Source organism: Oryzias latipes, chromosome 2 (assembly GCF_053564925.1).
Source record: "Oryzias latipes strain Hd-rR chromosome 2, Olatipes_Hd-rR_3.1".
Taxonomy (NCBI): Eukaryota; Metazoa; Chordata; class Actinopteri; order Beloniformes; family Adrianichthyidae; genus Oryzias; species Oryzias latipes.
In genome coordinates this window covers 37958872-37978476 of record NC_136238.1, presented here as the reverse complement: position 1 = coordinate 37978476, position 19605 = coordinate 37958872, and the positions used below count along the sequence as shown (strand labels likewise).

The window sequence follows — 19605 nt, the reverse complement described above, 5'->3', positions numbered from 1 at the left end:
GGAGAGACGCTGAGATGAAGAGGAGATACGCTGATGAAGAGCAGAGACGCTGAGCTGAAGAGGAGAGACGCTGAGATGAAGAGGAGTGTCAGATAAATGCATCTAGACATTAAAGAAAAACACAATTATAAACAACAAACCACAACAAGAATCAAGTTTCTCATGCACGAGGGAGAGGAGCAAGAGTGACAGAAAACGTCTACCACGTTTCTCTTCTCAAAGGTCTGCCTCTCCTCGTGCTGCTTTTATTAAGGACACAAGTGGGAGGTCACAGTTTCAAGACAAAGAGAAAAGTTCATTAGGGGGTGTCGTATAATGACCCTTTAGGTGGATTCTAAGTTCAAACAGTATTCCTTATCAGCTAAGGATAGTATGTCGTAAAACCCCCCTCTCTTCCTTGCTGGGATGAGAAGCAGATGAACAAACACACAGAACTGTTTTCAGAAGAGGTAAAAAGGTCAATCTGAGTTAACATACATTTAACCAAATACATTTAGGCAATGATAATAATAAAACAATTTCCTTCACAAGGAGAGACGCTGAGATGAAGAAGAGAGACGCTGAACTGAAGAGGAGGGACGCTGAGATGAAGAGGAAGGCAAACATTTATCTGTTCCTGTCAGAGGAGAACAGAAAGGTGATATTGATGGAAAAAGCTCAGTCTGATTCTGATCATCCAGACAGATTCACTGAATCTGTTCTGGTTCTGAGTAGAGAGAGTCTGACAGGAAGTTGGTAGTGGGAACCCTTGTGCTATCTTAGATGACCACCCCCCTTACATTGACGTGTTCTCCCTACCATGACAAAGGTGGATAAAGGTGGAAAGATTTCATGTAATCCATGGACACCAGTGAAGATCACAAATCATTGTAGAAAAATGGTTCAGCACACTGTCTAGTGGGTCTAGATGACCCAACTCCCAATGTTAAAGTGCCTAGGATAGCACAAGGGTTAAAAAGAAAAAAAAAGATAAACGGTTCACAGATTGATGAACTGTGCTTGTACATTGCATGTGACTGCGCAGCCGCACTTCCTCCAGACTCCACCTTTTATCCAGCGCTTTGATAAAGTGCTCTGGAATCCAGCTATGGTGATGTGATGAAGGCTTCAGTGACGGTTTCTGTCTCTGCTGCATCGACTGTGGGAGCGGAAGTTCATCAAACTTGTCTTCTCTGTTGCCTTAAAATCCCTCCAGTTTTCTTTTTAGAGCTCATGTTTGCACAAATATTCATAGATGATGTAAGTTTTTCAAAAGTGACTCAACACTTTCTACAAAGTCCCAACAAAATCGTGAAATCACCACATTCTGACCTCAATCCAAAGTGAAGGAAAAGTCCTCAGGAAATAATCTGTTCGATTTGCAGATTTTCCTATGCATGTTCAAAAGTCGGGAGAGAAAAACCAGGATTCGACCGGATAAAGATATACATAGTTTTATTTCCCTAACAAAATTTCTAAAACAAAGTTAAGACAGATATCTGGATTCTCAAACTAGAAAGCCTACAAATGCACAACAATTGTATTAAACTTGAGAACAAAGGAAAAAGTTCTGCAGAGAAATTTTGATCATGGCGGCCGGATCTCCTCCCCCTGGACGCATGGATTTATTGACAGCTGGACCGCCTGCTTCCGCCGGACCATATTTGGAATTTGCGTCTAAATCTGCTCGGAGGGCAGATATTCCATAGCAGGCGCTGAAGTGAAAGGTCAGTCTCTTCTTGGCCTGAGAACGTGAATATGGCTCAGTTCCCACAGATTGGATCTTCAGCACAGATGGTTTAAATCTGGTCCATGACAAATTTTCTGCTTCTCAGCCCATCTCCCTGAGCTTCACACAAAAGATCTGGTCTTTCCATACAAGAGAGAAAAAGGGAGTCTGCATCTGCATCCATAAATTTATCTAAAGGAATGCCAAAGAGGAATGAGCTTTTACAAGATAAAAAAGATTGTTCCATCACACTGAGCACTGAAGATTAAAACTTAAACATATAAAGGATAAGACAAAAAACATACATTTCTTCAATTCCCTCTCTTGAGCTCACAAAAATTCATGACCACATCCCTCAACAACAAAACATTTCAATAGGTTCACATGACCTGACAGCTGTGGTCGCAAACCCTCACAATCTGTAACACAAAATCAATGTGAATAAATGAGCATTACAAAGGAGGAAGGTGACCCATGAGTGCAAGGAAAAACCTGTCGGAGCATACTTAGACCTTCTTTGAAAAACATTCAGTGTGCAGTCGGACAGAATTGCAACAACTCCGTGCCCGATCGGCAGCCAACCCTAAGGATACCCATGCATCACCAGACCCTACCTCTGCACAATTCCATTAATAAAAGTTACATAGAACAAGAAATAAAGTAGCAAATAAAGAAAATAAACAAATTCAAATTCAAAAAGCAAAAAAGATAACACTTCCTGTAAAGAAAAAGAACACCTGAAGTTAAGGGAGGAAATGGAGACATGTTAGGGGAGAACAAAATCATACAAGCTGATCTCACAGCCGGGGTGGTAAAAAGGGGTCGCTGACAGGTAAGATGGCATATTGTCCGTGCTCCCGATCCTTTTCTGTCACATGTTTCCCAAAAAAAAAGAAACCAGCCAAAAATTAAAGCCTTCCCTCTCTTGGACTGGGAGAACCCCAGGCCACTAGTGGAGGGAAACATTGCAGACTTAGAGGTAAAACACAAAGCACATGAAACTAGAGAAATTGAAAGTAAAAAATATAAATTGAAAGTAAAAATATAAATTGAAAGTAAAAATATAAATTGAATCTAAAAATAATTGCAGTTTCTTCTTAGACACTTTAAAACCCAAATCATACAACTTCAGGAGAAGATCTTTCGTTGCTTGAATGTAGGTTTCAGTAGTTGGGGCTGCCAGCAAGAGGTCAACAACATACATCAACAAAACACAACCCTCTGGTAGCACAATATCCTGCAGGAGAGACTTCAGAAAGTGATTGAAAATGCCAAGAGAGTTTTTAAATCCTTGTGGCAAGCGTGTGATCTGCAAGCGGACACCTTTATACTGAAATGCGAATAGGTGTGTGCTGTTGTGTAATGGAATACAAAATAAGGCATTGGCCAAATCAATGGCAGTAAACAACACACATTGTGAGGTTAAAGTTGACAGCATGCGATGTGGGTCAGCCACAGGTAGGACTGGAGTAGTGGTTACGTTATTGACAGCCCTTAAATCATGTGCCATGCGATAAGTTTTACCATCAAATTTTAAAACCGGTCTCAAGGGAGTACACCACGAAGAATGCGAATGTTCAATGACACCAGAGTTCCACACCCCAATCAAAGTTTCCTTCATCTGCATCCGTCACCCAGCAGTACTGTGGTCTGAACAACTTTGCTCCTGCAGTTACCTGAATCTCCACCGGGGGGACGGTGGAGCATGACCCAACATCAAATGAACCCGTGGACCATAAAGAGTCAGGGAGCGTTTTTAACATCACCTCTGCATCTTCATGATTCATCTTCTCTCTGCTGTGATGTCTGGCAATGCAGACATGCTCCAGTACTGATGAGTTAGTGGTTGGAGGCAACGTTATCCTGTACAATTTTGTGGAGGGAGAAAATTGAACACCTGAAAGAGCACAATGTTGCCAGTCTGTGTTATTTACTCCCCTCTTAGTCATAGGTCCTAGCTGCCGGGCCTCAAGACCAGGGGAGAATGCTAATGATATATGAGGTACAGCTGTGTCTGACATCGGGTACCATTGCAATTGTGAGTGTGTGAATGCACAATAAGTTGCTAAGCCCTCAGGGCTAATATATGTCAGTGGAGTTTAAATGCCACGTGTGGCCTTCTACCTGATAAAATTCTTTCTGGTACAGTTGGTCATCCTCTCTGTCATAATAGAGTGTGCAGTGCAGGTCACAAGGAGGCGGAAAATATGGCTTCAAGGACAGGATCCATGGCTTCCATACCTGAAATTCATGAAACACACCTGGCGTGTCAGGGGCCTCTGGATCCCAGTGGATGTCAGCAGTGGGGGTTGGCTGTGGTTGAGGCTGCAACAACCACTGTCCCTCATACTGTGTTGCATGGCATCCAGTCAGAACATGTCCATTCGGGAAAGTGATCTGTATCCCATCTGGAGAACATAGGATGCTGGCTCCTGTTTTGACAAGAATGTCCCGTCCCAACAGATTCACAGGTGTGTGTGGTGAATGCACAAATGAATGTTCCACCATCTGACCGGCCAGTTCAAAAGTCAGTGGGATGGTCTTTTGCAGGTTTTGAGGTGTCCCAGAGAAGCTGACAAAGTTCATGTGTTCATTTTTCAGACCAGATGGAGGTAACTGACTGTTTATAGAGGAACATGTTGCACCAGTGTCCACTAGACCCATCATGGGGACCTGTGAGCTTAAAAGGGACCATGGCTCCTGCATCAGCAAATGGTCCCAGGCCTCGTGGGCACCCCTAGTGATATTATAATAATAATAATAAACTTTATTTGTATAGCACCTTTCCAGATAAAAATCACAAAGTGCTTCACAGTACAACACGATAAAACAACAGTAGAACACAGTAAAAACACATGTTAAAAAGAAATTAAGAAAAAGCTATTTTAAAAAGATATGTTTTTAGCTGCTTTTTAAAAGAAAACACTGAGTCTACAGATCTGAGGCTGAGAGGAAGAGAGTTCCAGAGGGATGGGGCCACCGTGGCAAAGGCTCTGTCTCCTTTAGTCTTTAAACGGGTTCTCTTTTTTTTTTTTTTTTTTTTTTTTTTTGTAACTTGTCCTGTCCAACAGCTAGGCAAACAGATGAGAGCTGAGGGCCTCTTGTGTTGGACATATTTTATTTTAACAAGAGGGGTTATTCATCTTCAGACAAACCAAAGGTATGTCTGAATAAACCCCTTTTGTAATTGAGGACAAAATTTATTAATTTCAATCATGTTTGAAAATCTTTGGTGTTGGACCGGACGGAAAAGGAAAGAGGGGAAGAAGAGAGAGGGACGTTAGAGAGAGGGGGGGGTAGGAGGGTGATAATAGGAGGGGAAGGGGGGTAAGACCATGAAGCAGCATAGAGCAGACAGGTTTACTGGTTGTTTATCGTTACGGTACGGTTCAAATGTAGTACAAAAAGGGCGGGGCCTGTTCACACACACTCAAATATTATCAACACACCTGCTAGCCGCAAAAATGTCCACATGTCAACATGCACACAAAACAGATAGTGTTCACGAACGCATACCTATGCCTTTAAACCAACTAGTGTGAAATCTTTCATTCATTCAATCATGCAAACTATTAGTGCAAAGGTGAGCTAACACCTGTGCTCAGGTGAGTGTTTATGTTCTTCTAAAATGGATGGTGGAATGTGAAAAGAAGGAGGAGGAGCGCCCAGCCACCCCCACACCCATACCCCCGCCGCAGCAGCAGCGGCAGCCGGAATTCCCCCAACGCCACACGGGAACAGGCAGGGAACAACCGCCCCCCGGGCGACCAAGACCGCCACCCAGGCCAGGGCCAGCCGGACCGCCGCGAGGCCCCCAGAGCCAGAGAGCAGGGAGGCGCAGAGGGAAAGAGAGCGCCGCCCCAGCCCAGCCAGGAAAGCAGCCCCCCGCCGCGCCGGAAGAGCCCAACGCAGGGCCCCACCGGAGAGGGACGCCCACAGCCCCAGACGAGCACCCCACCACCACCCAGGAGTTCCGGGCATCCCCCCGCCCCGACCCCAGGTACGAGCCAGGACCCCCCAAGGGAGACCCGCTCCGCACTCCAGGCAGCCACCCACCCGGCCCACGGTTGGTCCAGGTAGGAGCAAGGCAGGGGCCCGCCGCCCCCGCCCAGGAGGGGGGAACCCCGGGGAAAAAAGGGCGGCCCACAAGGGATGTTATAAATATGGCCCGACCAGGCTCGGCCATGTTGGAAGTTTGGCGGGGCCCAGCGCCCAGGGGCAAGGACCAGGACCCACCCCCCAGGGACACGAACACCCCCGGCTCAGGTGTAATATGAACCCCCCCACCGTGCGGAGAGAGCACCGCCGGGCCCAGGGAGCCGGCACCCAAGGGACACGGCCGCCATCGCCAAGGGGCCTGCACCCCCCACCAGGGAAGGGGTAGGGGACAGATGGACCCAGGTCCCACCTTCCTTGTAAAATGTGTGTGCGTGTATGGGTGTTTGAGAGGGTGTTTGTGTGCATGTGTGTGTGTTTATGTTTGAATGTATATATTGAAGGGGGAGGGGTGTGTGTACTAAGGGGGGTGCAGTTAAAATTGGCGAGTAGGGCACTAAGGGGACATCTCCTGATTACTCACAGTGATGTCCCCTCACCCTCCACACCAAGGGGCCCTAAATGTCTAAGGTGCGGTTAAAATTGGCGGGTAGGGTGCCAGGAGGACATCTGCTGCTTGCTTGCAGTGATGTCCAAGCACCCCCCCTACCAAGGACCCTACATGTCTAAGGTGCAAATAAAACCGAAAGAGGGGGGGCCCACTCCATACGGCAACCATAGGAGGGGGGCCACTCCCAAGTAGCCCCCCCCCAAGGCGCATCGCAGGCTAGACCCCCCACCCCCTCACCCTAATATGAGGTTATATAAGGAAGGGGGTAAGTTGGGGACAGCTGGTAGACTGTCCCCCGGTGGTCAAACAGCCGTCCCCCAGCCCACCCCCAGCAAAGGGGCCAGGGCCACCCAGCCCAGGGGCCCACCCCCGGAGGCGCCGACACCCCAGGCCCGGCACCACCCACCCCACACAGAGAGAGAGGAGCCAGAAAGCGTCGCCCCCCCCCGGAGCAAGCCCAGGCCCCCACCCCCAGACGCCGGCCCTAGAAGAGCTCTGGTCAGGCCTCGACGGGACCGAGGAGGCCAACCGGCCGAGGCAACCACTGATTGCCTCAGCGGAGACCCCGACCCGCTAGCCCCCCCGACCCGTACTAATAATGGGCCCCCCCCTCCCCCCCAGAACGCCCCCCCACAGGACAGGGCCGACAAGCCCCCCACCCCACCCCACCCCAGACCCCGCAGCCGAAGCGGGTGACACCCAGAGCGACCGGGGGCCCCGAGAGGGTTGTCCCGTCCCGCCCCAGAGCCAGGGAAGGGCCGATCCCAGCCCCAGGTGCAGATGGGCAGCCCATCCGGCGCCGCTGGGCCCCCCCCACCCGAGCAGGGCCCCCCGCCAACCCCCCCCCAGCACAGGCAAAGGGACCACCCCCCCAAGCCAAGCCAGACCACCCCCCCACCCCCCCACCACGCACCCCCACACCCAAGCCCAGAGGACCACGCAGCGCCCCAGCCCGCCCCACCCAGGCACCGGACCCGACCCCCCGACCAACGGATCCCCCCACTGCCCCCGCCAGGCACCGGAAGCCCCGACCCCCACCCCAAACCACGGCAGAAGGGCAAGGAGCAGCGACGACCAAGCCCCCCACCCCCTAAGTCATGGAGTCAACCACAGGAGACCAGAGAGACTGAATTCTTTCAAAGTTACTTGAGCTTTGGGCTGACATTTTTTCCAAGCTGATATGATCAAACAGCAGATTTCTGTGTTGACATATGTTTATATTTTTCTTGTTTTTCCAATTTATTAAGATAGTTTTTTTGGCAATACAAAGAGTTATGAAAATGATAGATGCTAATCCTTCTTCTATATCGATGGCACTCATGTCACCAAGCACACAAAGTGACGGTGAGGCAGTGATTGAAACCTTAAGCCAGACTGATAAATCGGCACATACCTGCTGCCAGAGAGCCTGGACAGGAGTGCAGAACCACAGTGCGTGCATGTAGCTGTCGGGTAGATTATTATCACAGTGCTCGCAAATGTCTGAGTTACTGAGACCCATCTTGAACATCCTCTGTCCAGTGTAGTAAATTCTGTGAAGAGTTTTGAGATGGATTAGCTGCAGATTTGGACTTTTTGTCAGTTTAAAGGTGTTTAGACAAAGTTCTGACCAGAAGCTTTCATCTGTGCTGATGCTCAAATCTGCATCCCATTTTTTTGTTGGAAGGGCAATATTGTTATCTAAATTACATAAAAGTTTGTATATTTTGGAGAGAGTTCTATTCATTGAAAAATTAATCAGAGTGGTAACTACATCTGGTAGCTTTAAATCGTCGTCTTTAATTTTATACTTTTTAGTAATACTTGATTTAAGTTGCTGATATTCCAAGAAGTTATTTATTCCATGTTTGTCTTGAAGTTCCTGGGGGGTTATGAATCTTCTATCAATAATTACGTGCTCTAGTTGTTTTATGCCCCCTGCTTGCCAAGCTGGGAAGTGAATCATTTTTTTGTTAATAAGGATGTCCGGGTTGTTCCAGATGGGTGTCATTTTGCACTGTTGAATTGATGATTTTGATATTTTGAGAAATTCCCACCAGGCTGTTAAGGTGGCATTTATATTAATGCTTTTGAAACAATTCTGTTTTTTAACTGTTTGGCTAATAAATGGTAGCTGTGACAGGTTGATCTAAACGGGTTCTCTTAACAGCCAGCAGACCCTGGTCACATGACCTCAGTGACCTGCTGGGAGTGTATGGCTGCACCAGGTCTTTTATGTAGACTGGTGCTTGGTCATTAAGAGCTCTGTATGTTAAGACCAGGATTTTAAAATGCACTCTGTAGTGGATGGGGAGCCAGTGCAGCTGCATTAATAACGGGGTGATGTGTGAAAACTTGGATGACTTGGTTAAAAGCCTAGCAGCAGCGTTCTGGACAATCTGGAGCCGTTCTAGAGATTTTTTACTTAAACATGTGAAGATGGAGTTGCAATAGTCGAGACGGGAGGATATAAAACTGTGAATGAGCATCTCCATCTCAGAACGGGACACGACTGGACTCAATTTTGCAATGTTTTTTAGATGATAAAAACAAGAGCGAACGAGTGACCCGACATGAGAGTCCAGGGATAAAACCGGGTCTAAAGTTACACCTAGGTTCCTGACAGAGGGCTTGATAAAAGAAGCAAGTGAGCCGAGCTCATGGATTATCTTGGCGAGACAACTGTCAGGAGCACAAACTAGGACCTCAGTTTTGGCTTCATTGAGTTGGAGAAAGTTGTGATTCATCCAGCTCTTAACTGAATCCAGACACTTTTGTAAAGTCTGTATTTTAAAAACATCCTGGGGTTTAAAAGACACATAAAGCTGAATATCGTCAGCATAAAGGTGATAAGAAATGTCATTAAAAGAACTTAAAATATGCTGTAAAGGCAGCAGATATAAAATAAACAATAAAGGTCCCAAAACTGAGCCTTGGGGCACACCAGAAGTGAGAGGAGCAGAGGAAGACTTAAACTTGGAGAAGACAACAGAGAAAGATCTGCCAGTCAAATATGATGAAAACCAGTTTAAGGCTGATCCGGAGACCCCAACCCAGTTTTTTAGCCTGTCCAAGAGGGTGTAATGGTCCACAGTGTCAAAGGCTGCGGTCAGGTCTAATAACAGTAACACAGAGCATTTTCCTGCATCACCCTGCATCAGGATGTCATTAGTGACTCTGAGAAGGGCTGTTTCAGTGGAGTGAGCTCTGCGAAAACCTGACTGAAAATGATCAAATATCCCATGACTGTCGAGAGCAGCTGTAAGTTGTTTGGCAACAACCTTCTCTAAAATTTTAGACATGAAAGGAAGGTTAGAAATGGGTCTAAAACTGCTCAAGAGGGAGGGGTCAAGCCCAGGTTTTTTAAGGAGAGGAAGTACAACAGCTTCCTTAAAGTGCTCAGGGACTTGACCAGACAGCAGAGACGAGTTCATTATTGACAGGACACAGGGACCAATGGACTGGAAGACATCTTTGAGCAGAGAAGTTGGCAACGTGTCGAGGGAGCAAGAGGATGACTTCATTGTGCCAACTAATCTGACTAGCTCAGGGAGGGAAACAGGCGAGAATGTGTCTAAAATCACAGGACGAGGCGGACCAGGAAAAGAACCAGAGCCAGGACCAGCTGTGTGACACAGAGAGCTTCTCACAGATCTGACCTTTTCAATAAAAAATGATAAAAACTTTTCACAGTCATCATTGGAATGGATGGGAACGGCAGGTGGACTGGGCATAACAATATCACTAATAGTGTTGAACAGCACTTTAGGATTACCTCTGTTTTTGGAAATGAGATTAGTGAAATATGCAGCCCTCGCATCTCTAACAGCATTGTTAAAAGAAACTAAAAGATCCTTAAGATGAAGGAGATGAACATCTAGGTGAGTTCTTTTCCATAAACGTTCAACTTTTCTGCATAATTGTTTCAGACGGCGAATACTATTGTTAATCCAAGGGGAAACCTTAGTGACAGGAGCCAGTCTAGTTTTAACAGGACAGACTTCATCCAAGATGGAAAGACAATAACGGTTAAAGCTACATAATAAAATATTAACATCGGTACACGGAGAAAGGACCAGGTTAAAAGCATTAGAAAAGACCTCAGCTGTGGAGGAGTTAAGGATGCGAGAGCTGACTTCTCTGCGTACAGGCGAAAGTGACACAGAAAAAGATAAGTTAAAAAAAATGCAATGATGGTCAGAAATAAAAATGTCCTCAGAAAAAATAAAATCAATATGCACACCCAAGCTAAAAACAAGGTCGAGTGTGCCACCTTTAACATGTGTGGGCCCAGACACATGCTGAATAAAGTTAAAAGAGTCCATTAGGCTGATAAAACCACTGGCAAATAGATCAGAGTCATCATTAATATGCATGTTAAAATCACCAACTATGATCAGGTTAGACAGCTTCATAGTGGAAGAAAGAAAGTCGCTGAACTCCTGTAAAAACACACCATTTGATCCAGGTGGACGGTAGACAACGGCACAGTGAAGAGAGTACTTATTCCCGACTTTGATCACCTGGAGCTCGAATGAAGAAAACTGAACAGCGCTCACCGAGCGGCATAGGAGGCGATTCCGAAAGACCGCGGCGATTCCCCCTCCACGACCCGATGGCCGAGGCCGTCCGATGAAGGAGTAACCGGCCGGGCAGAGTTCAATGAGAGACGAGTGGTCGGAATTCCGCTGCCAAGTTTCAGTCAGAAACAAAAGATCCACGTTCCTGGAGTCGATAAGATCGTTTAGCAGAAACGATTTGTTAGCCACGGATCGGGCGTTGAGGAGCGCCATGCTCAGAGGGGAGGGAGCCCGGCGCAAGTTGACAGCGACCCGCGTCAGGGGCCGCAGGAGCTGAGGGTTAGAACCCAGGCAGTCCGACTTGCCACCATTGTGGTCCTTGCCACGGTGGAGGAGGGGCTTGGAGCGGCCGTGGGTGTTGTCCAGGTCGCCCTCTGCCCCTGGTCTGTGCATGATGCTGTTGGGTACCTCGTTGTGGGCAGTGTCGTGCCCAGTGATCTGGAGCGCCACAGATGAAGCATTCATCTCCAGCTGCTGCTGGGGGGGGTCCCCTGGGTGGCCCATGTCTTCCAGAATATCCGCTCCTTCTCCTGCCCCGGCCTCCGAATGCCTGAGCCTGCCACATCATTGCTGCTGGCTCTGGGGGTACTAAACTCATCATGTTATATTCTTTTTTAACACCTTTTTTATCCTGAGTGGATTCTTTCCGGGCCTGTGCAAGCTGCAGTCTGAGTAATTGGGTTTTCAGCTGTTCAACTTCTCCCTCTGCTCTCTCCTTTTTCTCCAAGTGTGCTCTGCAGTGATGAATCAAATGCCTCTTAAATCGACTCTCATCACCAGCCAACAAGTCTGGGTCTGCTTTTAATAAATCCTGTAAGTCCTGAGGCAATCCTGCCAGGATTGCTGTTCTAAATATGACTGTTTCAGGGAGTGACAGGCCGGGGTCTCTGCCCTTGTTGTCAATCCATTTCTGGACACACTCAGAGTAATATGTGCTGGGGTCCTTATCTGTGTAGGGGAAACTTGTTGGAGCTGCGGTCACTGGATCAGGAAAAAGTTCCCTCATTGCAGTAAAAACTGGAGCTTGAACGTCCACTAAAAGAGTGGAGTCCAGGTGGTCCTGCACACCCGCACGCTGTTCCATAGACTGGATCTCAGTGACTGTGGCTGTTACGCCTAGCAATTGTCTCAAGTCTCCTCCCTGTCGAGCTGGAGTGCTGTGTGAGCAAAAGTAAGCGTCTGCTCCTTCACTTACCAGTGGTGCAGAGGGGTGTTCTGTGCGAAGGTTTATGAGGTCTCTGGAGGGGTTTTCTCTGTTTTCTGCCATTCTGGGTCGCCTTTCCCGCAACATTGAGGCTATGTGCTGCTATTCTTCAGGAGTCAGGTCCTGGTCCACAGGCCTAACAAACTGTCCTCTCACAGGCCACTTCACCGCATATCTCAGCATCGGGTACATGTCCTGTGGAGGATAGGGGGGAGGGGGTGAAAACAGGGGGCTCTGTCCCTACTGGAAGGGAGGGGTAAATGCCAGAGAGGGGTGTCTGGAGAGGAGATGTTGTCACGGCAGATTTATTACTGTCTTGTTCTGTCTTCACCATAGTCAACGCTGTGGCTGCAAGAGTCAGTTGATGCACTGTGCGTTTAATTTTGTCAGTTTCCTTATGCTTCCGTTTAGCTTCCCTTTTTTCTTTCCATGAGACTTCTTTCACCTTCTTATACAACTCCTGCATCTGTTTTATCATTTCCAATTCTTTTTCCCGTAACTGATGAATAAATGTCATCGTACTTCAAGTCTGTTTCAAATCCATCTGAACCAATACTTTATGCAATTTCTCCTTGTCCTTATCTTTCTGTTTCTTCTCTATTCAACCCAACACCTGTCCTTCTAAAATCCCATACATTTTATCTCATTCGCCATCGTCAAGTCGTCAGTTTCCTCTGTCGTCATCGTCAAATCATCTGTTGTCCGGACTACATCCACCATATTGTTCACATTCTCATTCTCTGTAAAATTCACCTTTCATGTTTATTTTAAATCCTTCTTTGGTCACTCTCCTTATAAAAAATAATTTGTAGAGGTCGCCTCCTCCTTCGTGTTTTCAAATCAGGCTGCTACGTAGTCCTCAGAACGTCTACGTTTGATAGTTTCAGCATTGTATAGTGTAAATGCAAAAATCGGATACGGGTCACTTTAAAAGATGATTAGAGCGGGATGTCAAAAAAAAAAACGGATATAGTCAGAAAATCGGATTTGGGCATCAAGACCCGCAGTGTAAATGTCTGTCAAACATCCAGACTTAAGATGAGTGAGATGATAGAAAAAATTTCACTTTGATGCAGACTCCTCAAAATCCAGTAAACCCTATGAAGTACATACATTTTATGGATGACAACTATTTTTTATTAGGAAGCAGCTGTTATGGGAGAAGTTGGGGCAGTACCCAGGCGCAGAGAGGATGAAGGAGACAGGAGGTTGCAGGGGAACGGGGGCTTTAATAAGTGAAACTACAAAACCAAAAACCACTGCTTAAGCAGGCTAGAAAACTCGAAACTTGAAATACTCAGAAGGGGAGACATGAAAGCTACACAGAGACAGGGGAACAGCATAACATCAAACTATGGAGCAGCACAGGAGGAAGGGAAGGACAGGACTTAAATACATACAGCCAAATGAGACACAGGTGAACACAATCAGGACAAATGGGGACCCAAAGTAAAACTCAGCACAGCAACAAAACAGGAAACCCTACAAAATAAAACAGGAAATGAACGCAGACCTCTAAAGAAAAACAAAGAACCAAACACAAAGGCAAAGAAACTGAAAGGCGTTACAGCAGCTGTTAGTTTGTTGCAGGTCTGGAATCAGAAGCGGTGAGTCTAAGAGCGAAGGGGGGGTCTAAGGGCAGGGATGTCCAGTTTAGTTTAGTCAGTTTGTTAGTTCAATTTAGTATTTTCCTGTTGAATTCCATGTATTCATTAACCTTTTTGATTTGATGTTTTACTTTACAATTAGCGGTACGAAGCCCATCGAGACGACCGTTGTGATTTTGGGCTTTACATACAATTGAATTGTATTGAATTGAATGAGCCCCTCCCCCACATAGTTGTGGTAAAAGTAAATGTTCAACCCCGTTACGTACACTATGGAATCTCCATGAATATTAAAATAAAATTGTTTATGAAAAATTCAATATGATTAAATTGTTATATGATGATAAATTGCTTGTATGTGATTAATAAACATATTAACAATTCCCATGTCCCATGTCCCCTTGTTCTAATTAAATGATTTCAAACTGAACATTTCTCTTAAATAAATGTTTTTCTTCTCTAAAATCCTAAAATGTGACTAACAGGCATAATTCACAGTGGTCATTTTCCTGAAATGGGCAAATTATTGGAAGATTTGTAATCCAAAATACAGACTTTAAGATAGTTCTCATCCTTTTAGACAAAAGTCAACACACAATTCTGTATTATTATTATTAATACTATTATAAATGAATTGACACTTGTTGTGTTACAGGGTTGAAACAGGCATAACAGGGTTGAACATGGTGACGGGGTTGAAGGGACAAACACAGATTTAATTCCATCCTCTAAAATTCAATGCTGGGAGTTTGTAGCAGAGTTTTCATTTCATAAGCACATCAAAATTAGAAGGAAATTGCAGTTTAATGAAGTTTATAAAAATAATAATAGAGAACTACAACAGCATATGAACATAGAACCTTATCTGCATTTTGAATTTCTTCCTCTTTGGTGTTTTTTGGTTCCTGGGATCATTCTACTCACATCATCTTTAACACAGAATCCCTTAATTTTTTCTTTTGAGGCTTCAGAAAACCTGCTGGATCTCTTTCAGGATTTTTCATTTTCTTGTTTTAGAATCCAAGTGAGTCATTTTCAGATTTTTGCAACCTGTATTTGATTTTTATTTTCAGCTGCTTTATTCGTCTTTGGTGATTTTTTTTATATTTATTTCTAATTTCTTAAATGTAATTCATGGTAAAGTAAGGTTGTTTTTTTTGTTTGGGGATTGATGAATTTGAAGTTGGTCTTTTTACTTTTGAACATGGTGAATCAGAATCTGTTAAACGTTGGCATATTTTTTGGATTTTTCTTTCTTTTTCAGTTTTTTCTTGTAGTTCAGCTCTTTGCCTCTTGAATTTATTTTTTGTTCTTCTGTCCTTCCTCTGAGCAGATAGACGCTGCCTACAAAGGAAACCAAACTTTGGTTTGTTTGTGGAAAGGATTCCCTTTTGTCCTTGTTTTATAAGGAATGTAAAATGAATTGCATCAAAGGACATTTCATAACACTTAGGGTTGTGCCGATGGACGATATCATCGTCCATCGTGATGGGTGACTGACATCCCGATGGAGAGACCACCATCGTGATGCCACGCCCCCGCCACGTTGCGCGTCGACACCAGAAGCCGCGGTTACATGTACAAAATATCTTGATGGGATCAATGGTCGGATTAGAATCCAACCGTGTAGATGGGCCCAGAAAAATGTTTTCAGAATATAAAAACGTTCACTAAGGTCACAATTTCGGTCGGAATAAATCATTTGCACATGCGCAGTATTCGCACATGCGCAGTTTGAAAACCGGAAGGGGATACAACTTCTGCCGAGCGGCTTTTTTTCCAAACTTTATTGAATGTTACAATTCAATACAAAACGATAACAGCGCCGAGCGGCTATATACATTGACATGTCAGCTCGGTAAAATACGATATGATCTTCTAAACGTGCTTTTAATAATGTTACGGTTATTATGAAACACCTGTTCGCTCATCATTTGAATTTTAATCCGTGTGGTCAGTGCTTTTTCTGAACGGAGCCAGGATTAGCAGTATGCTAACACGGGCTAACAACATTAGCTTTGGGTGGCGCTGCATCCTGTGAATAACATCAGCCTTTATTTAGTCGGGACACGACTGGAAACACAAATCCACGTGATTGTTTCAATGTTTTCTAAGGACTGAGCGACATTTCTGCTTTGATGCTCACCCCTCTGTCTGCTGACGATCCGAGCTGTGCTCAGACACACGTTTAGACCCGGTTCTGAGTTCGGTAGGTAGTACCCCTAGAGCTGCGGGACGGATCGCAGTCTTAAATCTCCCACACATACCGCTCATGTACCCCCCCCCCTTCCCATCAAACACAAAGCTGTAAATCCGCACTCCGCCGGTCCACTTCGCTAAGTGCGGGAGCGGACTACTTCTTTTCTATCTTGCTTGTTACTTTTTCTGTTAAAGTCACTTCCCTCAGTTTATACTGGATCATCGCGGATTAACCATTAGTTGGGAAATAAAATGAAAAAAGCAAAATAACGAATAGCAGTTATATAAGAACGAAAAATGTAAAAATACCCCCCCCCCCCCCCCCCCCGACGATGTCATCGTCCATCCCGATGGTTGACAGCAAACATCGTCAACGGCCAAATTAGGGGACATCGCCCAACCCTAATAACACTGCTTCCTGTCCAAACCTTGAGTATTGTTGTGATGGATCTTCTGCTGAAGTCACCAATTCTTTGAGCATTTCTTTCCTCTCTTCTTCTATATTCTTCTTCCATCTTTCGAGCTCTCTCTGAAGGTATTTCTCCCTGCTGCTGGTGCCATCTCTGCTCTCTTTGATATCAGATGCATCACCAAAAAGTCTTCTCCACTAAATCCTATGGCAAATATGATAAATATTAAATAAGATATAATTAAAAATTTGATCCTATTGCCAAGCAAGGATTATTAACTGTTTGAAATAATTAAACATCTTGCTAATGCATGTTTATTTTTTAAAATAAGAATACTATTTAAAATGACTGCCTTGGTCTGAACTGTCTCTGTCCTGAGTGTTCACCATCAGACCAACCTTTTTCCGTCCATCTGTCCTGATTCTCTCTCACCTTCGTCAAAGCTGTTTGATATAAACTTTGTGTTGGGAAGATTTTCAAAAGAAAACAGACTAAACTATATGTAAAAATAGAGACATTTTTTTATTTTAAGCATATTTTTATTCATTGTTGTCAAAAATCTCCAAATGTTCAACTAAGATCCAAAATGTCGTTCAGGCAAAGTGATCACTCACAAAAATAATAATTATCCAAACTTTTAACATAGAGAGAAACTAAATCACCATCTAACCACCATCACACATACTTCTACTTCTAGGAGCAGCTTTTATCATCATTCAGTGTTGTTTCAAAGGATAAAAACTTTATCAGTGTTTTGGTACATCTAGTTCAAAAAATTATTTAAAACAAAATAAGAACAAACAAGCTCCTTTATTTTCTCCAGGATTATTGATTCTGTAAAATCTGATCAGTACAGCTGGAAGACACTTGGGATCATTTTATTGGTAGCCGGAAGTGGTTTTTTATTGAAGTGTTTTGGATGCTTTTCTACTGTTGGTGTTTCACAAAATTAGGGAAATGCCAAATATTTTTGGAGTAATCCCACTGATGAGTTCTATGATTTAGTTTTTAATGTTTTATAGACCTAAAAATGATATTCACAATAACAGATTTTAAAAAATCAAATCCTCTGAAATGTTTCACAAAGACACACAAAACAGAAACAAACTTATTTCTAAACATGATGCAGGAGTTCAGCTCTAAAAATTGACAAAAGAGCAAAGAAAACAGAAAGACATGATTTGTTATTTCTTTCCTATTATTAACATTTCCAGACTTTTGTTCTGCAGCATCTTCATATTTGTATAATTTTGAGAGAATTTATTTTACGGAGAGCAAAATTGGATTAATGTTCCTGTTATTATTCATATTTATGTTCAAAACGTTCAGTTTTAAATGTCTAAATGTTTAGGTTTAGTTTTTTTCAGTAAATGTTTATCTTGTTCTGCCTAAAACCTAAAGCATGTTTTTAATTTAGGCCCCTGTGTGACTGAGTTTGACCCCCCTGGAATACGAGTCTAGAACATTCATGCATTTTGTGTTAAATGGTCAAACAGAAGATAGAGAACACAAACGGATGTTGTCAAATGTGTGTGAGCGCGGGGGGGGGTTCCTTGCCCGGTGAGTGAGTTAGTGTGGAACCACCACTGCTGGCAGCTTTAGCCTGAATGTTTCCACCTCTGTTTCTATCACTACTAGAACCTTCCTGCTGTCTCTCAACCATTACAGAAACTTTTCTTCATTCCTTCTACATTTCTGGCATTTTCTGTTTTGGGCCCTCGATTGTTTTTCTTTTGCCTTCTCATCAGATGTAAACACGGTTCAACTAAAAGTAAGCAACAGCGCGCTCCCCCGCGCGCGTCTCCGCGAGAGCCGGGCTGGGGCGCGCTCTCTGGGGGAGGAAAGAAGCGAGGGAGGAGCGGCTGCGGTGCTCAATCGGTTACAATCAATGAGCTTCTGTTACTGATCATTTCATGTAAATCTATGTTAACAAACAGCTGTGAAAATTAAAAATACGAACTATAAATAACTTTTCCATGTTCGTTTGGCCAGCGCCCTACGCGACGCAATGCTGGTCTGCTGGGACCAGAGTTTCTCTGAACCGTCTCAGGCCTTCATGAAAACTTTCAGAGCGGCCATGTTGTCAGTCAGTGACCTGTTGTGTTTGTCTGCTGGTCTTTTCCTCACAGATCAGTAACAACAGTTTCATCATGATAAGAACAGAAAACAACTTTTACACAAAGACTCACCGAAGAAGAAAATGGAGAAACTCCAACGTCTGCTGGACAAACTCTGCTGTCTGACCGAGAGCAGAACTCCTCCCTCTGTGTGTCTGTATGTGTGTGTGCATGAATGGCTGCGACTTTTCTCACTTCTGCGACCCCTCACTTCTCTACAGAAATCACGTGACTCCAGTTGCAGCAGTCAAGACGCTGCTGGGTCCTAAAGAGTATGAGGTTCAGCTCTGAGGGGCTGAAATATACGGAGCCCCCCAGGTGCCAGTGGTTAAACAAATCTGATAAATGATGTGCACGGACTGTGGCTTAAACAATTGTGTTTCGTACTGATGCTGAATCGTGCATGCGCACTAACCCCACTTGGACAAACTATGTAGCGTTTAGATCTGCTGGGTTCTACGTATTTTCATTTCATGTTTCCTCTTTTAACATAAAGTTCTTTTCCTTCATAAGTTGTGTCTGAAATTATTTTTTGTAGTGTTTATTGAGAGATTTTCCACAACCCACTTGTAAAAAGATCTGTGGCTGCTAGAATGAACCTGCTGCCCCACGTGAGTCTTGTAGCTTCTGTCTGCAGGCGGGGGTGAGGGGGGGTTACAGTGTGAGCTACAAAGGAGACTTTGGACCGCAGTCGTCCTGCTCTGCATGAGCGATTATCATTACGATCAGCATCCTCAACAGACTCAAAAAAACACATTGATTAAGATGATCGTATTGATAAGAACTACATGTGATAAATTGGTGGAAAACACTTTTTTTTCAAATTGACACTTTTCCTGTTGATTTGTATCTCCATAACAACCATTTTATGTTTTTATTGCCAGGGGATAACGAACAGATGGCTTCAGTTTCAGACGAATTAGAAAAAAATAAACTTTGGATTTCCTTTCCTTTTTGATGCTATTTTCTCCTCATATTTTAACACTTATAGATGAAAATAAAAAAATCAAATATTAGTTCAGATACAAATCTTAGTTGTTGTGTTGTTAAAATAAACAGTCTTTTAGTTCAGTTTTATCCTGATGACATTATCACCGCACTTTTTCCCGAACTTTTTTTTCTTAAGTTTTGCATATGGCACGTGATTCGAACTATAATAAACACATTAAACACATTCATCTTTGCTGATAATCCT

General features: G+C 44.3%; 1 protein-coding gene across 3 annotated transcripts; it reads right to left on the bottom strand.

Annotated features, from left to right (window-relative positions):
* Positions 1 to 7357: 7357 nt before the first annotated feature.
* Positions 7358 to 19250, bottom strand: LOC144987877 (uncharacterized). 3 transcript variants are annotated; one of them, XM_078937585.1, is made up of 3 exons: positions 18483 to 19250; positions 10853 to 12272; positions 7358 to 7846 (listed from the first exon to the last, which is right to left on the bottom strand). In XM_078937585.1, the coding sequence occupies exons 2-3, from the start codon at positions 11375 to 11377 to the stop codon at positions 7802 to 7804; spliced, it is 570 nt and encodes a 189-aa protein (XP_078793711.1). In that variant the 5' UTR covers positions 11378 to 12272; positions 18483 to 19250; the 3' UTR covers positions 7358 to 7801. The 3 variants fall into 3 exon arrangements, with proteins under 3 accessions (XP_078793711.1, XP_078793708.1, XP_078793710.1); XM_078937582.1 differs by lacking the exon at positions 7358 to 7846 and having other exon boundaries at positions 8255 to 12272; positions 18483 to 19242; XM_078937584.1 differs by lacking the exons at positions 7358 to 7846; positions 18483 to 19250 and adding an exon at positions 16312 to 18440 and having other exon boundaries at positions 8255 to 12272.
* Positions 19251 to 19605: the final 355 nt, after the last annotated feature.

Excerpts from the sequence above, each read along its gene's own strand:
- LOC144987877 (XM_078937582.1), bottom strand. The coding sequence starts at position 12,164 with ATGTTGCGGGAAAGGCGACCCAGAATGGCAGAAAACAGAGAAAACCCC.